The 18,753-nt window shown below is 38.2% G+C and overlaps 1 protein-coding gene and 1 long non-coding RNA gene across 5 annotated transcripts; one reads left to right on the forward strand and one right to left on the reverse strand.

Annotated features, from left to right (window-relative positions):
* Positions 1 to 265: 265 nt before the first annotated feature.
* On the reverse strand, positions 266 to 5,393 carry LOC148424867 (uncharacterized). The gene is made up of 3 exons (XR_015865364.1): positions 5,369 to 5,393; positions 3,293 to 3,344; positions 266 to 631 (listed from the first exon to the last, which is right to left on the reverse strand). It is a non-coding gene; the product is annotated as an uncharacterized LOC148424867 (long non-coding RNA).
* On the forward strand, positions 4,616 to 18,702 carry znf280d (zinc finger protein 280D). 4 transcript variants are annotated; one of them, XR_015865353.1, is made up of 19 exons: positions 4,616 to 4,756; positions 8,300 to 8,427; positions 8,596 to 8,891; positions 8,983 to 9,079; positions 11,907 to 12,131; positions 12,215 to 12,283; positions 12,665 to 12,771; positions 12,854 to 13,038; positions 14,370 to 14,527; positions 14,617 to 14,717; positions 14,792 to 14,938; positions 15,106 to 15,240; positions 15,325 to 15,551; positions 15,919 to 16,059; positions 16,125 to 16,193; positions 16,946 to 17,061; positions 17,138 to 17,162; positions 17,504 to 17,665; positions 18,075 to 18,223. XR_015865353.1 is itself a non-coding variant. In XM_088413013.1 (19 exons), the coding sequence occupies exons 2-19, from the start codon at positions 8,307 to 8,309 to the stop codon at positions 18,384 to 18,386; spliced, it is 2,697 nt and encodes an 898-aa protein (XP_088269139.1). In that variant the 5' UTR covers positions 4,616 to 4,756; positions 8,300 to 8,306; the 3' UTR covers positions 18,387 to 18,702. The 4 variants fall into 4 exon arrangements, 2 of the variants coding, with proteins under 2 accessions (XP_088269139.1, XP_088269140.1); XR_015865354.1 differs by having other exon boundaries at positions 17,141 to 17,162; XM_088413013.1 differs by having other exon boundaries at positions 17,500 to 17,665; positions 18,075 to 18,702.
* The last annotated feature ends 51 nt before the right edge of the window (positions 18,703 to 18,753 follow it).

The following is an 18,753-nucleotide window of genomic DNA, read 5'->3' on the forward strand; positions in this document are numbered from 1 at the left end:
TGTAGTCATTTTGCATCCACGAACGAAACAGACCAACACCACCTGGAACATTAAAAAGGAAAAAGTACATTGAGTCCTGTACCCTCAGTGCTGTAGAAATCTCCATCAACTGTGCTTATTAAAAAACAAGTACAGTACAGTGGTGTTTTGACATACAAGTAAAATTTGTTTCATGACCACCCATATAACTCTAAGAGTACATAGGCTGTAAATCACACACGTGCACATTTGTGAGCTATGCCTTTAATTGGCATGGACTTTTAGTTCAATAGCACTCTTCAGCTTTCCTGCTGGAAGACAGCACTCATTTTAAAAGGTCTCCAAACACATATTTAAAAATATTGTATTACAAACATATTTAAAGATATACTGAGTGACAACAAGCGCAATGCACCATATCAATGTAACGATCCCTGTGTTGTGTGAGTACGACTCTAAATTGTGTTGAGTTTGAAAATGAATTGAAAACTTGCGAGTGCAAAGTATTTTGAATCCAACTCTCGTTTGCAGGACTATGACTTTGCGAGACACAAATTCATGTCTGCATAAATCTCTGCTTTGAATTTATGGATCTGAGATGACATCACGCCAAGCTTCTAGGCAAAGTCCGTCGATCTGGGAGTCGTTCCGGCTACACATGCAAAGAGAAGAAAAAAATGGCAGAATTGAATGCAATCTGAATGCTAAACAGAGGTTTTCAATGCTTTTAGGATAATGTGTGTGCATTTCTTGTAATGCTCAAATTAAGCTTTTGTGGGCCATTTGTGGCCATTTAGGGGCAATATTTTGGAAAATGGCTTCATTTTGGGAAGCTTTTGTTACAGCTAGTGACTTCTGCTGGCAGAAACAAGAACTGCAGTTGTTTTGGAAAAAGCCCTCAGTACAGTATTGGTCTTGAAGCACACCCAAGCTCTGAAGTTGAATCCTATTACAAAATAAAGATTAATTAATTACAAATAAAAATGTTTTCATATTTATTGTTTACTTACTTATTGTTGTGATTATGTGGCAATTAATCTCTTAAAAAACATTTTGACGGACCAATTTATAATTTATATCAATGATTTTCAAACATTACATGGATTTGGAGTCACAGGTCATAAGCCTGTCTGTCCAGTTTCATAAAACAACTCCTACATTAATTGGACATTCACGTTGGAAACAATCAGCTGTTGATGTATGGAGTAAGATCGCTGTCAAAAATACGTATGTGTGTTGACTAATGGCAGCCCGGATGATTTGCAGATCAACTGACTTTGCCTGGTAGCTGGGTGTGATGTCATCTCAATTTGCATATTCAACTCAAACCCAAAGGCTCAGATCCACGAATGCAAAGGATCAGATCTACAAATCCAAAGGAGAGATTCATGCAAAGACATGAAGTCGTGTCTCACGAGGTCATAGTCGGGCAAACGAAAGTTGTATTTAAAATAGCTTGCACTCGTAAGTTTTAGATTTGTAAACTCAACACAATTTAGTCGTACTCATATGAATTGTTAAACGAGCATACCTCTTTTTGACAGCGATTTTACTCCATACAAGTCTTCCGGGCCCTCATTAGTCAAGCAGAGAATGGCGCAACGCAAAGACAAATACACTATGAGCTTTCAATAGCTTATCAGTGTTGAGTCTTAAAGTGGCAATATGTAAGGTTTAAACTGTTTTTCATTAAATAAAGAGAAATCGAATTATTATAAATTAAAAAAAAAATGCACATAAATGTATTTTCACCAACAATATGTTTTAAATATAATTGTAGGTCTAGTTATCATTAAATTATATTACATGGGGGGTGGCACTCCTCCAGAAGTAGGCATGTCTGTTATAGCTACGGACAGCTGGAGGAGGATTGTGTATTTCTGCATTTACCCTAATGCCCCTAAAGGTCCCACGGGCGCATACAAACGTTTACACATATTCCCTTTAAGGAAAATGTGTACATATTTGTGTTGCTCAAATGGAGCTTCTTCGTGCCATTTGTCTATATTTGGGGCCAATTGCTTGGAAAATGGCGTCAATCTTTAACTTTAAATTAGTCTTGGTGCACACACGAACGCTGAGGTGGAATCCTATTAATATAAAGATTAATTAATTACAAAGAGACTCGTTGACACACAAATAAAGAGTTTTATATTATTTATTGTTGTGGTTATGTGGCAATCTCTTGATAACATTGTGACGGACCAATTTATAGCCTATATTTTTTTTACATTGATGAATTTCAAACAATACTGTATATTGATCATTGGCTTGCGAGCTATAGAAATATCCTATGGTGTTACAACCTTTTGTAACAACTTTGGATTAGTCCTCAGGTTTAGCATCATTAACAGCAGATAGCTTGCAACGCGAATGTTAAACTCATTCATAAATGATTCTATGAAATTGGACTGACAGGCTTATGAACCTAATTTAAACATAAACACCAAAATCCTATTGAAACGGATATAGGGTTGATAACCTGCCTGTTGATAAACTGCCTTATTGCCTTCCTTAGTCAATCATACAGCATTAAGATTTACTTACAAGACATGCTCATCTTTTATCGTCCGTCTGATAAGTACGGCGTTATCAAACGTTAGAACATGGCAAGGGCGAGCCAACCCTGCTGATTTGAACAGCATTAATAATTCCAGACTGCCACCTGTTGGGCAAACTCAAATAATTCAGTTCACTTCGTCATAAATTTGGGTGTGATGCATTATTTAGATTATTCAGTCAATTAATGGGTGAAAGATGCAAATGCACAACATTGGTGTACTGTATATATTGCCTTTAGTATTTTTATTATTCATCATTATTGAATTCTGCTAATTGTATTTAAAATTAAACTTGGAAATGAATCAAAGTACTGAACAAAGTGCACTAGTGGATAACAGAGCAACAATTACTGGTAATAACCACAAACTAGCAGAATTTTGAACTAACTACTTCAGTAGTACTAGTGGCACACGTGAAAGAGTTGAGGAGTGCCATAAATGAGGCTACAAAAGTGTGTTATGTAGTGTGTTTCGTTTCCATGGGAATGAAAGCTAGAATGTGGCCTGTGGTCAAGGCACACCAGAACTTATGTCATGTGCCCTTAAAAATTCAGCACTTGGAGGCCGCAGCCTGTGAATTTGGGCACAGCTTTTTTGTCCTCACTAACAATTCAGTGCACTAATAGAATGACTAAATTGAACTAGTAATAGTTTTCACTTCTTTTTTTTTTTTTTTTTTTTAACACATGAGTAGAACAACTCCTGCATATTCGTTGGAGCACAACTTAATATTGCTGGTAAGGTAAAACTACCTGGTGCGATTTTGGTGCTACAAGTAGGGTTCAGGAGGCTAGTATGACACCCCTGGAAAAACAAACAAAACAGCCAAGATTCAAACTTTCTTTCTTTCTTTCTTTCTTTCTTTCTTTCTTTCTTTCTTTCTTTCTTTCTTTCTTTCTTTCTTTCTTTCTTTCTACTATCCATCCATCCATCCATCCATCCATCCATCCATCCATCTATCCATCCATCCATCCATCCATCCAACCTTCTCCATGGCCACTTATCGTCTCAAGAATCGCTGGCTTGTTGCTGCCTATCCCAGTAAATAATACAAAAAAAAAATAATGATAAACCAAGGACAGAGCATATACGACTTTCTGGTACTTGTTGTGTTTAGGGGGCACTAGTTCACAACTGGGTTCAAATGGAGCTCTCCATGATTGGTTCAATCCGCAGCGAGCATTTCCGCTGTGCTTGGCTCACACGAGGCACCATTTCCACCCGTGGTTTTGGAAAAACAAAAGCGCAGTACCGTAACCCAACGTCCACATTCAAGTACAATTGTGACGCTGATGAGTCAGCCTTTGAATTGGCTTGTAGAAGAAACAGCCAAAAAAAAAAAAAAACTGTCAAGAATCAAACACCCATACCCTGGACCACTAGGTGAGTCGCTCTATCGCTCTATTAACTGAGTCAAAGCCACTAAGAAATACCGACATGGTGTTGTTACCCTGCAAGTGCTGGTGACCTCAGCGAGACTAGCTGGTCATGAACTATCACCAGCTCCTGGCTGGGCCTCAGCAACATGCTGGTTCTCCTCGCTGGGTGTAACTCAGTTCATACAGCAGGTTTGCCCAAAGCACAAAGGTTCAGCTGTGCGAATCTTCGCTGTGTTGTTTTGCTATTGTTTAGGTATTGCTGGTGGCACAACCAGCACAAAAACACTACAAAACCGTGCTTGTATATATGTTCTTATCTTTCAGCACAACAAAAGCATGCTTATCTATATTCTGCTAATCTATGTTCTTTCTACATTTCAGCACAACAAACCCATGCTTATCTATTTTCTTTCTTTCTTTCTTTCTTTCTTTCTTTCTTTCTTTCTTTTTTTTCTTTCTTTCTTTCTTTCTTTCTTTCTTTTATCCATCATCCATCCATCCATCTCCATGGCCGCTTATCGTCTCTAGGGTCGCTGGCTTGCTGCTGCCTATCCCAGTAAATAATATAAAATAAAAAAAAAAATAAACCAAGGACAGAGCATACTCGGCTTTCTGGTTCTTGTTGAGTCGAGGGGGCGCTAGTTTCCGACTGGGTTCAAATGGGGCTCGCCATGATTGGTCCAAATCCGCAGCGAGCGTTTCCGCTGTGCTTGGCTCACACAAGGCACCATTTCCACCGATGGTGTTGGGAAAAAGCGCAGTACTGTAACCCAACGTCCAGATTCAAGTGCCACTGCGACGCTGGTGATTCAGCCTTTGAATTGGCTTGTAGGAGAGGTAAGCAAAGTCTCCCCGAACACCCTGAAAACATTCTCCACGTGATAGAGTTGATCCCAAACCGCACATTCAGACAATGAAAACAAGCTAATGTTAGCTTAAGGGTTTCTTACGACGAGCAGCAAAGTGATGAACCAAACACAGCAGGATCGATTACTGAATTCATGCACCCAAGTGACAAAACTTATGTAATTATGTCACTCACTTTAGCAAGAAATGTGGTCGGAGAAAAGCGGAATTGTCACATACAAAACACCAACGCGCTAGCAAGTTAGCATTACTTATTGCAGTAGAACAGAATGCAAACACTTTTTATAAATAAAATGTTAGCTGGTGTCTATATTTGCTGTATTTTCTGGTTTATTTTCATATTTTTGTTAATTCAAGAGGTTCAGTCCAATTCAGTAAACCCCATGCTGTGTTATATCTAAATGCAAAATGAGTGTTTACATTTTCCAGGTTTTGCGTGTGTTGCGTTTATAGTAATGTCCTACGTTTAATGCAAACATATTTGCAAGCAACTGCTGGTCATTGATTTTTTTCAAGTTTAAACAATTTGGTTGCAGTGTGACAAGAACTGCGATCAGGATTTGTACAGGTTTTTCCACTTACGTCGTGAATAACGCCGCCATCTTGGATGAAAGCTTTGTGCGAGTGTACGAATAGAAAGAACGTTGAATCATTTTACGTTACAAAAGCCGATTTTTTTTTTTATTTAACTGTTTTTTGGGGTAATGACTATCGTTGAAACACATAGTTTTGTTGTTCATAGCGTGTAGTCAGTAATTGAACGATTTTATAATAAATATATATTAGGGCTGGGCTAAATTTGATTTGATTCGATTTCAAATCTTTAGGTTACAATTCTTCTTTAGATTGAGATTAGATTAGGTTTGATTGATTTGAATATTGTTTTTGAGTATTGTAATGCCTCAATTCATTAATATGTTGGCCCACCCCTACGATGTATGAATCCCTTTATGATGTTTGCAATAATAACTAGTTCAGATTTAACAATGGCATTTCATTATAGTTGTAAACAATAGGCAAGGAATTTCCCGGTGGCATAAAATAGCTGCTTTTGACTTGAACTCAAACTGATAAAACACTTTTGTCTCATGGATCCAGTTATACAGAAGTTTTTTTGTTTTTTGATTCCAAGAAAGATAATAAATCCATCAGAACATCAGAAGGATCTGGTATTACTATTTGCAATGTCTTGTGATGGTATCCATCTTATTCCCAAGGGCTCAAATAGAGAAACAATGTTGTGTGAGACTTTTTGTTTCACGGAGTATATTAACCCACCTCCCATAATGCTGTTGTCACAATCACGGCAATTCATAATGCTAAACACGGCTGGTATTGAATGAAGAGCAGTGAGGGATTAATCCAAGAGTCTTTGTCTGAAAAGAGACAGCCCACCCAATGTTGTTACCTGTGCTGCTTTTCATTTTGGGGACAAAGAGCATGTGCACTTGTGCTAATATGCTTGCATTGCAATAAACCACCAGATTGGCCGGATATCTGAACATCAGGTATTGTTTTCATGTGTGTGGTAGACTAAACACTTTAGTTAACCTCTAAAATGATTAGAGGAATCACTGCAAAATTCTGGATTTTAAAGTCGTTTTTGTCATTAAGCTGTAGTGAGTGAGAGGAATATGGTATGCTCGTAAAATTCAAAATGTTGTGGCAGATAGTTCTAACTGAAGTTCACAGTAGCGATAACATGTTTACATACATTAACTTTGGTGAAGATTGCTAGCAGTTTCCTGACATTGAATGGTGTGAAGCTTTTTTGCATGGTGTCCAGCTCAAGCGGTGTCGAGGCATGGGACAATGTCCGAATCGGCAATATATTGCAGTTTTAAAAGTCAACCCTCAAACCGTCCAAATCTGTCAAAACCGGTAAGATTTTTTTCCCCTTCTCCGTCCTATGCCTTAACAGGCAACAGCGATGTGCTCTTATTGTGTACCATACATGAGTCCTCCTCTGCTGCAGGAGCTAACCACATTGTCCATTTCCTTGCTTTGTGCGCTTTAATATCAATATCATTTTCTGCTGCGGCTAACTACCTGAGTAAACGTAGCTAACAAGTTATCATATTGTTGTGAGTAGTATGCTTGAATGGGGAATGAGGGAGTGGGTTAGCGAGTGAGAGAGTGCAGAGGACAAGGTGCTCTTTTGTGGCGGCAAAAAAGTTGTTGAGCAAGAAGAGCATGAGAGTGCTCTTTTAAAATGTAATAAAAGTGAAGGCTGATTGTCAACCCTGCTTTTTCGCTGCCCGTTTTGTTAACTGTGGGCTCCCGTTTGAGTCAACCTGCGAGGGCTGTTCATCCCCAGGGCAACTGTGGCATTGGAAGGAGGACTTCCCCGGTGTCCCCCGTCTACGACTTCGAGACGGAACGGGAATGATAACAATATGTTACAATTACGTTTTATGTGATATTGCTCAAGGTAGGACACAAGCCATCAAGCCTGCTAAGTGAGGCCAATAATTAAAACCAATAAATGACCATCACTCGATGTAGTTTATTTGTAATCAATCATTTTTTTAAATATTGTTGTACTGTAGATTTATAGTTATTTTATACTAAGTGCCCATATTTCAATTTAAATTTGATGTGTTCAATCAGAAAGAGGTTTATTCGTCAGCAAAACTAATTTTGCTCACTGAAGGTTTGTTTTGATTTTATTTACGTATTTTTTAAATTTAACATGATAAATAATTGTTATTGTAACATGCTGTATTGTAAAGATTATTTTGTTCAGAAATAAAACTTGTATTTATAATGTTTAAAATTGATATGTATTTAGCAAAAAATACTTAATACTTAATAAAAATACTCAATAATTTATTTTAGAGCTAATTTCAATACCGTGATATTTTTGTTTCAAGTTCATGATACCATTAGAACCTGATACCGTCCCATGAATGCCTGGTGGTGTCAATGCAGTAAGAAGTTGTAGCTTTGACTGGCTCTTATGTCTGGTTTAAACTAACTAATACTGTGTTACTTTTTTTTTTTTAACATAACCAGTTTCATTAATGATTACTAGAGAGGTACTGACATACTGATGCTTTTGTGATTGCTTATTGCCTCACGTCTGAATCAAAAGTTCAGAAAGTAGTGACAGATGTTCTTTTTTCTTTTTTTTTTATCCCCAATCCTTTCCTACTGACGCCCGTGAGTGGGAAGTGGGATTGAAATATTTTCTCTTCTAAGTGGCAACAACTGTCCGTTATCGCACTTTAAGTCTCAACACTTTTTTTTTTTTTAACCAGTTAAAACAATGTAGCATGTAAATTGAACTCAAGTCACTTGTACACTTTTCAGGTAAAATATCAGCAGTATTTTTTCGTTTGGACTGTTTTGCTCAGTAAATGCAAACATTACATTCTTATTCCAGACAATAAATATCCTTATTCATGTTTGTTATGTTGCTGTTTATTTTACCACTTTCTGTGGTGTTCTGAACATACATAGAGTCAGATACAAAAACATTTGGTGTCATATCAATGCTTGTTTTTATTGTAGGTCCAAAATGTCTGAACTCTTTATGGAATGCGAGGAAGAAGAGCTAGAGCCGTGGCAGAAAGCCGCTCCAGAGGTGTTGATTGAGGATGATGACGATGATGATGAACCCATATTTGTTGGAGTTGTGTGTATGTACATTTTTATTAAAATTAAATGTGGTGCAAGCTAGCAGTTTACTGTTTATAAGTCATGAAGATATCTCTTAATTTATCTCTCATTCTCTTAAGCCATTGTTTTTGTTGTTGCACTTTATATCAGATGTTCACTTGTGATGCTCTACTAAACATGTTTTCCAGCAAATAAAGCAAAAGAGGTTCCACTTTGTTCTTCAACTCCAAAGAACCATGTGGAAAAGGAAGTGGTCAAGTCTGCTCCTGCTCCTCCTCCTGCACCTGCACCTGCACTGGCACCTGCTCCTCCTCCTCCTGTTCCTACTATTGCTTTTGCACCCACTGCACCTGCCCCTACTCCTGTGCCAACAATAGCCTCCTCTTCAATAATGTTACCTTTGAAAATAGCTGGAAATGCCATCAGTACTCCTACAGCCGCTGTCACAACATTGACTTCGCAGCCTGTTATTGTCAATAATCAGGTAATGTAATTTAAACCAGTTATTTTTTTAATTTTTTTTTTTTGCATGTGACTTGAGTAAATAATATTCTACATATCTGTTTGAATCCAAGGGCTTCATCGTAACTCCGCAGTTAACCAGCAGCAATAACCTCATTGCCACTCTTGGGAATCAGTATCCTCCTGGGACCAAATTTACCCTTGTACCAGGTAAATTTGTGTTGCATGTAATTCAGAGTACCGATAGTCTGCGGTAAAGTGAAAATAAGTGTGTTTAATGTTTACACACCAAAGAGAAGTAGGTTGTTGGACTAGGTCTCTTTGGCACAAATAATTAGATACCATGGGACCTATCAGTTTTGGGCAACTTAAAAATTTGCAAATTCACACATTTTAAAAGACAGGAGAGCTCTGTATTTTTTTATTAAATGTACACAAGTATCACGAGAGACAGAATGTTAAACAAAATGTGATATTCTGTTTTGTTTTTTGAGCTCGGCCGTTGACCTTTTTGACCTTTGCCTTGCTTTTATTTGGCTTCACTTCTCTGACACCCTTGGCATAGTACATAACATTGCTTGATTTCAGTCAAGACCGTTGGGTCACAATTGTCACATGGGCTAGGCAGAGTCATTGTCCCCTGTGGGTAGATGGCCAAACAAGGGATGATAAGACTATGGGGACCAGGTTGGATGCTTTTGGAGTTAGCCCTTCTTCCGCATCATACAATGAATAGCTCTGCAGCTGTGAACTCAATCTTTCTGGCATAGATATAGTCATCTGTTTGTTATTATTAGCTTAGTGAGCATTGGAGACGTCAAAGTCAAATTTATTTATATAGCCCTTGAAGTCTATCTTCAGGGATTCCAAATTGAGCTGCTGATGGGTAAAGGGAGCGATGTTATAAAGTTTGATAAATATTTGGTGTTCCGATTTCCTTGTCTTGTCCTACATTTGACAAAATAGTTTGCCCAAAATCACTCTGGTTATTTTTAAAAGGACGTCATCTTTTTGGGAACGTAAAAAAAGAAGTGTGCCAACATCGATATGTATTTGAGCTGGAAAGAGGCTCTTATTCGGAATCCAACAAACAAAATGACAAAACATTATCGTCAATTCATTGACTGGGTCTTTTCTTGACCCACAGAGTGATAAGCCAAATTGTTGTTGTCATTGCTGAAATGGAGTAGTCTGACAAAAGTAAAAAAGGAAGTGGGCCAACATCGATATGTATTTGAGCCGGAAAGGGGCTCTGATTCGGAATCCAACAATGGAAATGACAAGACGATATCGTTACGTGAAGAAAATGCTGTGTTGCATGGGAGAAACAGCAGGGTGAAGATCGAGGCTGCTGCTTTGATCAGATGCCAAAGAATGATATTGAGTGCTTTCGTTTCCACCAGTACATACTGTACTTGGAGTGGATGAAATCGAAAAAATAGACTAAAATGATTAACTTTAATAGGCTGATTTACCTCCATTTGTGGCCTACGAGCTATGGCTTAAGATGTGTGTGTTCGCCCCTACTCTTGATCAGCTGTATAACCGGTAAGTTTTTGACAGTACAAAAAAAACCAGCCGTTTTTGTTGGAATGTAATCCAGGCACTTACCGTATTTCCTAAATATAACACTTTTTTTTTTTTTTTTGCATAAGTGTAGGGCCAAAGTAAGGGTGCGTTCTATAAATGTCAACCTAATTTTTTTTTTAGTGTTTTATTTATTTATTTTTTATGCATTTTTTTGACACCATTCGAGGAAGTTTGATCTGCCAGTAACATAAGCCATGTTTTGACGGACTGGACCGGTATATGCTCAAAGGCAGATATGTCTGTTGGCTGTTAGCATCAAGTGCCTGTTGCAGCAAACAGCAGCTTGTGTTAGCCGAGCTTGTTGCATTATTTTCAATCAAAGAAGCAAGCAGACTGAATCTCTGTCCAAGTCCAGCCTTGTTTCAAACACAGGAATATTACTAAAACGGAGAGGATCATGTAAAAGTTATGATGTTTCCAGCTAATTCCACTAAGATGGCAAGGTACCGACCCTTTGTGCGTTGAGAAAACAGAAAGGTATTCCATTTGTCTTGTTTACTAATTGCTGTCATTTGGCATAAACACACAATCATATACTTGTTGGAACACGAATGAACACACCAAGCACATTCACCAATACACAGGCTTTGCGTTCACTGAACACTCACAATGTGGCAAGTCACTTAACCCACAAAAAATATATAACTTTTGGATATGAACACAAGAAAATATGAAGCATTCAGGAAATAAGATTTATTCTATTTTGCTATAGTTTTTGCCAAAGTGTTCATGCATTTATTGCACAATAACATCAAAAATACTGTACCAGAATTTGACCCCCAAATTCGCATGTTATTTTGCTGTTCAAAGTTGGATATTTACCGCTGTTCCTTCCAGACTTGTGCGTAAAATTAAATCGATCACCCAATTTTTGTTTTTTGTATTATTTTGGCTGTTACTTGAAGCTACAGTAATAATAAGTCGGGACAGTTCAGGTACCCTATTTTTCGGAAAGATTTTACTGATACCGATTCTACCAGCCTGTCTAAAGCATCCAACCTGCTCTCTTACTCTTGGGTGATTGTCTAGTTTATGTGACAATGTGTGACCTTAACAGCCTAACTCAAGTCATTCATTATTTGTGCCAAACAAAGAGGCCTAATGAAAGCCCCCTGTCTACAGGCTGCCTGTTGTGCTTGACTATTTTTCTTTTTCACTTTTCCACCTTGTCTCTATTAAGTGTTCGCACCCATGGCCAACAACCAGGTGCTCTGAAGCTGCCAACATTAAATGGAAAAAACAAAACACTTTAACACTATGTCTTCGAAACTGTGTTGTTATATGTGTTTACATGTTTGCATGTTAAGCAACTACATTCAATATTGCTCAATGCTCAACTCAATAGATCTCTGAATTCAATTTGCATAGTAATTATATAAAAATGAGACTATGGGTAGCTTGTGGTTTTTAATGTGATTTGTAAGACTTTGGATGTTGTGTATTTCAGCCAGTCAGACTCCGAAGCTTATCCAGCGGGTCACCCCAGTAACGACTACAATACCTGGTGTTGTCCATCGGCCTCATGTGCAGCAGATCCGAAACAATGTAGTGACATTGGCTAACGTGCAGAACCCCACTGTGTATGCAGCCAAACCACGTCTGCTACAAGTTAGTCAGGCTTCCTCTCTGCAGACCACTGCCTTGCCTGTTCAGACTAACACCTTAAACAGAGGTGCGCTCTTTAAAGTCCTCATGTTTATTTGTGTGCATGCAATCACTGTTCCTATTTTTTATTTATTTTTTTGTCTCCCACAGACTCCGTGAAGCGGGTGTTGTCATCTCAGCAATTAGACACTGCTTTAAAAAAAATCAAATTAGATGCCGGTACGTTTTTTCCTGTATTTACAACTCTTATTACTAAGTATAAGTGACTAAAGTGAACATATACGATTACTCAATTATTTGATTAAATAATGAATTTTGACAATTTCAATAGTGGCGCTCCTGTTCTCTACAGAACACAAATTAGTGGAGACTGACTTATTGGAGCATCTGATGGTGTTAGTAAAGTAGTGTACTCCATTTTGCTTCAGTTGTTTCATGATGCAATTAATCGACAAGTCCAAAACAATACCAAAAATTCCTCTTTTCTTGTAGGTCTGTTTTAATGTAATAAAGACATTTTATAATCAACTTTTGCAACTAACAAAAATGTATTAGGGAAATGCTTACTCTAGTTATTTCTATGCTTTGATGTACCATCAGGTCAAGCAATCACAACTCAACCAGTGGAAAATGGTGACATAAAGAAAAAATGCCCAAACTGTAAAGAAGAATTTCTTCAGCAGGAGGCGTTAAATCATCATATGACTGTATGTTATGTTGTTCGTCACTTTTATTTAAATATTTTAGTTATGCCTTGTGGATTTGAAATGTATAAGTCTTTTATTTCAGAGTTGCCAGGGCAAGGTGGAAGATAGTGCTTTGACAGCTGATAATGGTATGCATAAACGCATTATGCTGGTGTCCGAGTTCTACTATGGCAGATTTGAAGGAGATTCTCAAAAGATATCTGTGGAGAGGAGCAGCATCACTTTTAAGTGTCAGAGCTGCTTCAAAGTTCTCAAGAGCAACATCAAGTAAGTTCATGTTCAACATGTAATCTTTTATTGAGTTTATTGACTTTCGCCTCTGTAAGCAAAATGTTTCCACATAATGATAATAGGTTCACTGAAAAATCCAAATTTTCTGTAGATTTGATTGTGTTTACTGTTAGTCTACAGTATATGTACCTTCTGATTGGCTGGTGGCTTAGTCTCCTCTCTCTCACTCAGGCCCTGCACACTGGCGACCCAAATGGGGACATTTTTGTAGAAAATAGATGTGCAAATTCCTGTCCATTTGTATATTCAGCTTTGTATTGATTTTTGCAAAAATGATAGAATATATGATTTCAACCGGGACTGATGATTGGAGTATGTTATTGCAAGAATGAAAATAGAAGACTATCCAATTTCTACTACATTCTAGTACTAATATGTTTTCCCTGTGTTGCCAGGGAGCCACTATAAAGATATTAGTTCCAATAAAGATACACTGAACATCTGAGATTGATGACAGTACTCGACTGTTAACCCCTCGTGGGCCCAAAGATGAAAAATGACCTCTAGTTCAGGTTGTGTATAAACCATTTCTATGATTGAGTTACTGTGGTAAAAATTCTTAAAAAAAAAAAAAAAAAAAAAAAAAAAATCCTGTAAGCAGCACTTAATGGGGAAGCACATCTGTCCCGCAATTGCTCTCTCACTGTAGCAGTCAAAGGTCACCCACATAAGAGATTCTATTATGAGAACTGAGGCAGCTTAAAGCACACACTTAATTGCGCACTACTCTTTGTTGCCACTGAATAATTAAGCAGAAAAAAACCTTAATGTAATTAATTATAAGAACCATTATAATTACAAGCGTTTACAGTGAGATTAGTGGAGAGTGCTTCATTTATCCTTTTGTAAAATTATGGGACCTGCTTCGAGAGACCATTGATCACATGTACTATATCTTGTGTTCACAACAATTTAAAACCTGAAGTTATGAATGCATACGAAAATGTATAAAAGTAAATCTGCATTGTGACTTTTTCAAAATTAGGTACTCCGTCCTGTACAAATCTACTGAAGCAGTGCCAGTTGACATTTGTTTCCTCTTGAATTTTGTATTTGTATACCAGAAGAAGTAAGAAATGTCCATTTAAATCCAAAGTAACATAAAACCAGTGATACATTAGCACCTTGAAATGCAAGTTGATTTGGCGTCACTAAAAAGATGGACGGACAGACATTGAATTGCACTCATTTGCCTACAGCTATAAACATGTAAAAAGTATTTGTTCTTTTGCTACTCCTTCCAGGGTCAAGCATTTTCATCACTCATGAGTGTTTAGGTGATATATGTGCCTTTCTCCACATTCCAGGTTCATGAACCACATGAAGCACCACCTAGAACTAGAGAAGCAGAGCAACGAGTCATGGGAGAGCCACACTACTTGCCAGCATTGCTACCGCCAGTACATGACTCCATTCCAGCTCCAGTGTCACATCGAGAGCGCTCACAGCCCCATCGAGTCCTCCAGTATGTCACTTCGAGACCTCATCAGCTTCACACTCCAGTTCTGTGCATCACCTTGAATGTGCGTTTTTCCTGTGATTTCCAATTTTTAGCCAACTGCAAAATATGTGAGCTTGCGTTTGAATCGGAGCAGCTGCTCCTGGAGCACATGAAAGACAACCATAAGCCCGGGGAGATGCCCTACGTCTGTCAGGTCTGCTGCCTCGATGCGTGCAAACTGTATGCACATCATGATACAGATGAACTCAAGTTTTCTCCTCCACATAGGTGTGCAATTACAGATCGTCCTTTTTCTCGGATGTGGAGACACATTTCCGAAGTGCCCATGTAAACACAAAAGACTTGCTCTGTCCCTTTTGTCTCAGGATTCTGAGAAATAGTCAGACTTACATGCACCACTTTATGAAACATCAGGTAAGTTGCTGTGTTCCAATGATCCTTTAAAATTTAGCAGTGTGGTATTTCAGAGTGTGACCTGCTACAATATATATAGTAATTTAATAAAACGCTTTGGAAGTAAGTTGGGCAAAACCAAAAACAATAAATGTTTTACATCATGTACAATTGGTTTTGCATTTCAGAACAAAGGAATTCATCGCTGTGGAAAATGTCGACTGAACTTCCTCACCCAAAAAGACAGGGTGGACCACAGGACTCTAGTCCACAAGACTTTTCGAAAGCCTTCAGTTCTAGAGGGTCTGCCCGCTGGGACAAAGGTGCGACTCATCTAATCGTCATGTTAAGAGTTTGGTTTGGTTGAGTGTGTCCGTCACATTTATATTCTCCTTTTACTTCTGCAGGTGACAATTAGGGCTTCTCTCAGTGGCAAGACAGGCGCTATGTCAAGTTCAGCGGATCGATCTACTTTAATTTTAACTCCTGGAACACTCGTCAACAGTGTAAAAATCAAACCTGCTGGTTGGGGCAAATCCAAGCGAAACACATGCGAAGCAGCAAAGGTCAAAGCAATTCAGAAGAAGAAAGAGAACCCTTCTACCAATTGCAACCTGTCACTCAGAAGCATGAGGTTTGCTATCTGAAATCCACTTGCAGGCAACTGGCAACATTCAGACTCCCAGAAGCCTTTATTCAGGATTCTTTAATTTGAAGCTATGAGTATTCATAGTATTCATTAATAGACATTATTCAAGGTTTGATGTATACAAAGCAGCTCATAATTATTTTTTCAACAAACTCATTAAGATGGCTAAAAATACTACAACAGTTAATGTTGTACAACTGAGTGATTTAGAGTGATTGGGCTCAGTCATGAAATACGACATGCTGGATTCAGTCATTGATCACAGGATCTAATAGATTTCTGGAGTGTGTGGTAGGCTAGGACAAGCTTGTTCTACCTTTTTTTTTTTACTGTTCTCATTTCCGAATTTCAGTGTGAATGGAGATCGCTACACATGCATTGAATGCAACAACAAAATTGATAACTTCTTTTCCCACTTTCTGGCACCCTCTGGTTGTGGCGCATGTAATTATCGGACAAGTTGTAAAGTTGCAATTGGAAACCACATGATAAGGTAGGTTTTGATGTTATATTTAAAGTGCTGTAATAGCGTTTGACTTTTTTTTGTCCTTTATTCAGATTTCATAGTACAGTGAACAAGAGCAGATTCTCAAAAGTAGATCAGAGGAAATACTCATCGACAATAAAGTAGGTCTCCTAATTTAAATTAAGACTGTTCATGTGTTCTTATTGATCACTGCCACTAGATTCCAACTGTTACCTACTATACTGTTACCAACTATACCTTTTTTTCTGCACTATGCGGCGCACTGTATTATTAGAAGCAGTATTGATTAGGGTGTTTTGTTTCCATATTTGCCCATGCATAAAGTGCACTGTATTAAAAGTAAAAATAAATGATAGTGTATGTGATCTTCTCTGAATGGTTTAGCGCTCCCAGGGTACGTACTGTACGTTATACGTGATGTTCTCTTGATTGGTTTATCGCTGCCAGCATACATACTTCACGTATTATGTAATGCCCTCAGATTGGTTCATTGTTGCCATTTCCATCCTGTGTGTGTTCCTTTACGCCCAAGAGTCAACAGGAAATGGTCTGATGGTCAGTCAAGTAGAGGGTTCGTCTGTCACGCAATTATATCTTTGACAGATTTTGGGACTCGATGCACACCCAAGGGGCAACTGATTATAAGGCATACTGTCCATTTTTGAGAACAATAAGGCTCTTTCCTTGCCAGCGACGAGAATTCTCGTCAACTACATTTTTTTTTTCTATGGATGGATGACATTCTTGGCCAACGCTTATCTCAATATGCTAGTTGAAATGATGAAAACAAAGATAACAGAGTGGATACTAAGCAAGTGGTAGAAGAAATCTTGTCTTGAAAACATGAATAAAGATTCTTGCACTTGTAATAAGTTGACACTTTTTCCTGTAGATTAACACTGGTGTGTCTCAACTGTGACCTCCTGGTGGATGCGTCAGGCGGTGACATGATGGGCAAACATTTAAATGACAGACCAAATCACGTATGCAAAGTCATTGAGGAAAAAGGTATGAGTTTCTAAACTTGTGACATTTCGTGTTGTGTTGAGCTCCAATTTAAAGCTATCTTCTGGTTTTAACCCAGCAGGTTCCAAAGCAGACACTGGAGGGTGAGTAAAAAATGTGAACTACGTTAGAATACGAATTTAGCATTAGTTACCGAATCTTTAAAGAGATAAATACCCCTTTTCTTGAGAACTTGCTTTTGAAACATCTCATTACAACGTTTTAATTTGTGTTCTGATTCCATTTATTTGGCCAATGCTACTGATTCCAAAACGAGCCAATGTTGATTCTGTACCTTTTCCACATTGTTTGAAAACATATTTGTTAGAACATATATATATATATATATATATATATATATATATATATATATATATATATATATATATATATATATGATAAAAAAAAAATTTCTACCAGTATCATGTTTTCTGACTCAAGCCAGGGCCACAGTGACACTGTCCGAATGAAAAGGAAAGAACCACTCCCCAAGCTGATGGAGACCCGGGAACGAGAGGAAACTGCCTTCCTGACACGGGACACACCCATGAGCCTAAACCCAGTTGCGCACCAAATTAACATAGAAACATCTGATGAGTCATCAATGGTATGCTCAATGCTGTCAGTTTGCAATGCATACTGAAGAAAAGTTATTTCATTTAAACGTTTCTAGTTTCATGAGTTGTGTCATTAAAAACCAACCCCATTCCTCCAGTAGCTAACCTGGATTTTTCTGGATGGAGAGAGTGTGCCATGAATGTTTGAAATGTGTTCAGGCGTGATATGAACAAGTATGGGATAGCAATAGTTATCTGCATTCAGTGGCTTATTCCAAAACATAAAAGCAAAGAAAACTAATGTTGAGGAACCAAGGTTCTAGATGCATCTATCACATTTAAACGATATTGCTGGTTTGCATGTTTGACTGGGCTAAGTTGTTTGAACATACTGCAAAGTCACAACTTGTCTTCCTAATGATACTGAATGCTGCTGAATGTTGGTTTGTTTTTCCATAGCCAGTCACAGCTTTTAAATCATCACCGACTGACACAACCGCAGAGCCTGTTCAAATGGAGGAGATGGAGCATGTAGCCCACGAGGGTGTTGAACAAGAACAATCTTTGCCCGTTGTGCAAGCGGCTGTTGAAGATTCTCTTGGGGAAATTGCAACACAACCCATCTGTTCAGCGGTTGAGGATTCTTCCCAAGAAAACGCAATGCCTTCTAGCTCCTCCGCTTCTTGCCCGTCGGACGGCGTGGACAATATTGAGCCGGTCGGTGACTCGAAAATAACGGAAGACTGTCAGCCCGAGCAAATCCCTGATTAAGCAGCCAACGACGGAACGAACATTGCCAGTCACAAAAAAATCTTTTTATATTTCTAAATGCTTTGAAGCGTTCCCCATAGAAGAATGGTAGTATTTAAAACTAACTCTGACCATACACCGCTCAAAACATTCAGCCAAAGGCACATTGTAGATACAGATTGTCATGATAAAGGATGCTGTTAACCTCTTATCGGTACATTTAGAAACATCATTAGATCCCAATGGTGAGCTATGTGATGGATTTCATCTCTATCCGTCCGGGAAACACTTTTTTTGTGTTCAGAACACTTTAAGTAAACGTGTTTATGCCAGTACATTGGATGTTTTGTATCAAGGTGGGGCACGCCTTTTAATTGACCTGAAATAC

The sequence above is a fragment of the Hippichthys cyanospilos genome, chromosome 4, assembly GCF_059441005.1.
Source record: "Hippichthys cyanospilos isolate Australia breed blue-spotted pipefish chromosome 4, RoL_Hcya_1.0, whole genome shotgun sequence".
NCBI classification, from domain to species: domain Eukaryota; kingdom Metazoa; phylum Chordata; class Actinopteri; order Syngnathiformes; family Syngnathidae; genus Hippichthys; species Hippichthys cyanospilos.

Excerpts from the sequence above, each read along its gene's own strand:
- znf280d (XM_088413013.1), top strand. The coding sequence starts at position 8,307 with ATGTCTGAACTCTTTATGGAATGCGAGGAAGAAGAGCTAGAGCCGTGG. Across the intron at positions 14,939-15,105 it reads ACCACTTTATGAAACATCAG|AACAAAGGAATTCATCGCTG; the intron begins GTAAGTTGCTGT and ends TTTGCATTTCAG. Across the intron at positions 17,666-18,074 it reads CATCTGATGAGTCATCAATG|CCAGTCACAGCTTTTAAATC; the intron begins GTATGCTCAATG and ends GTTTTTCCATAG.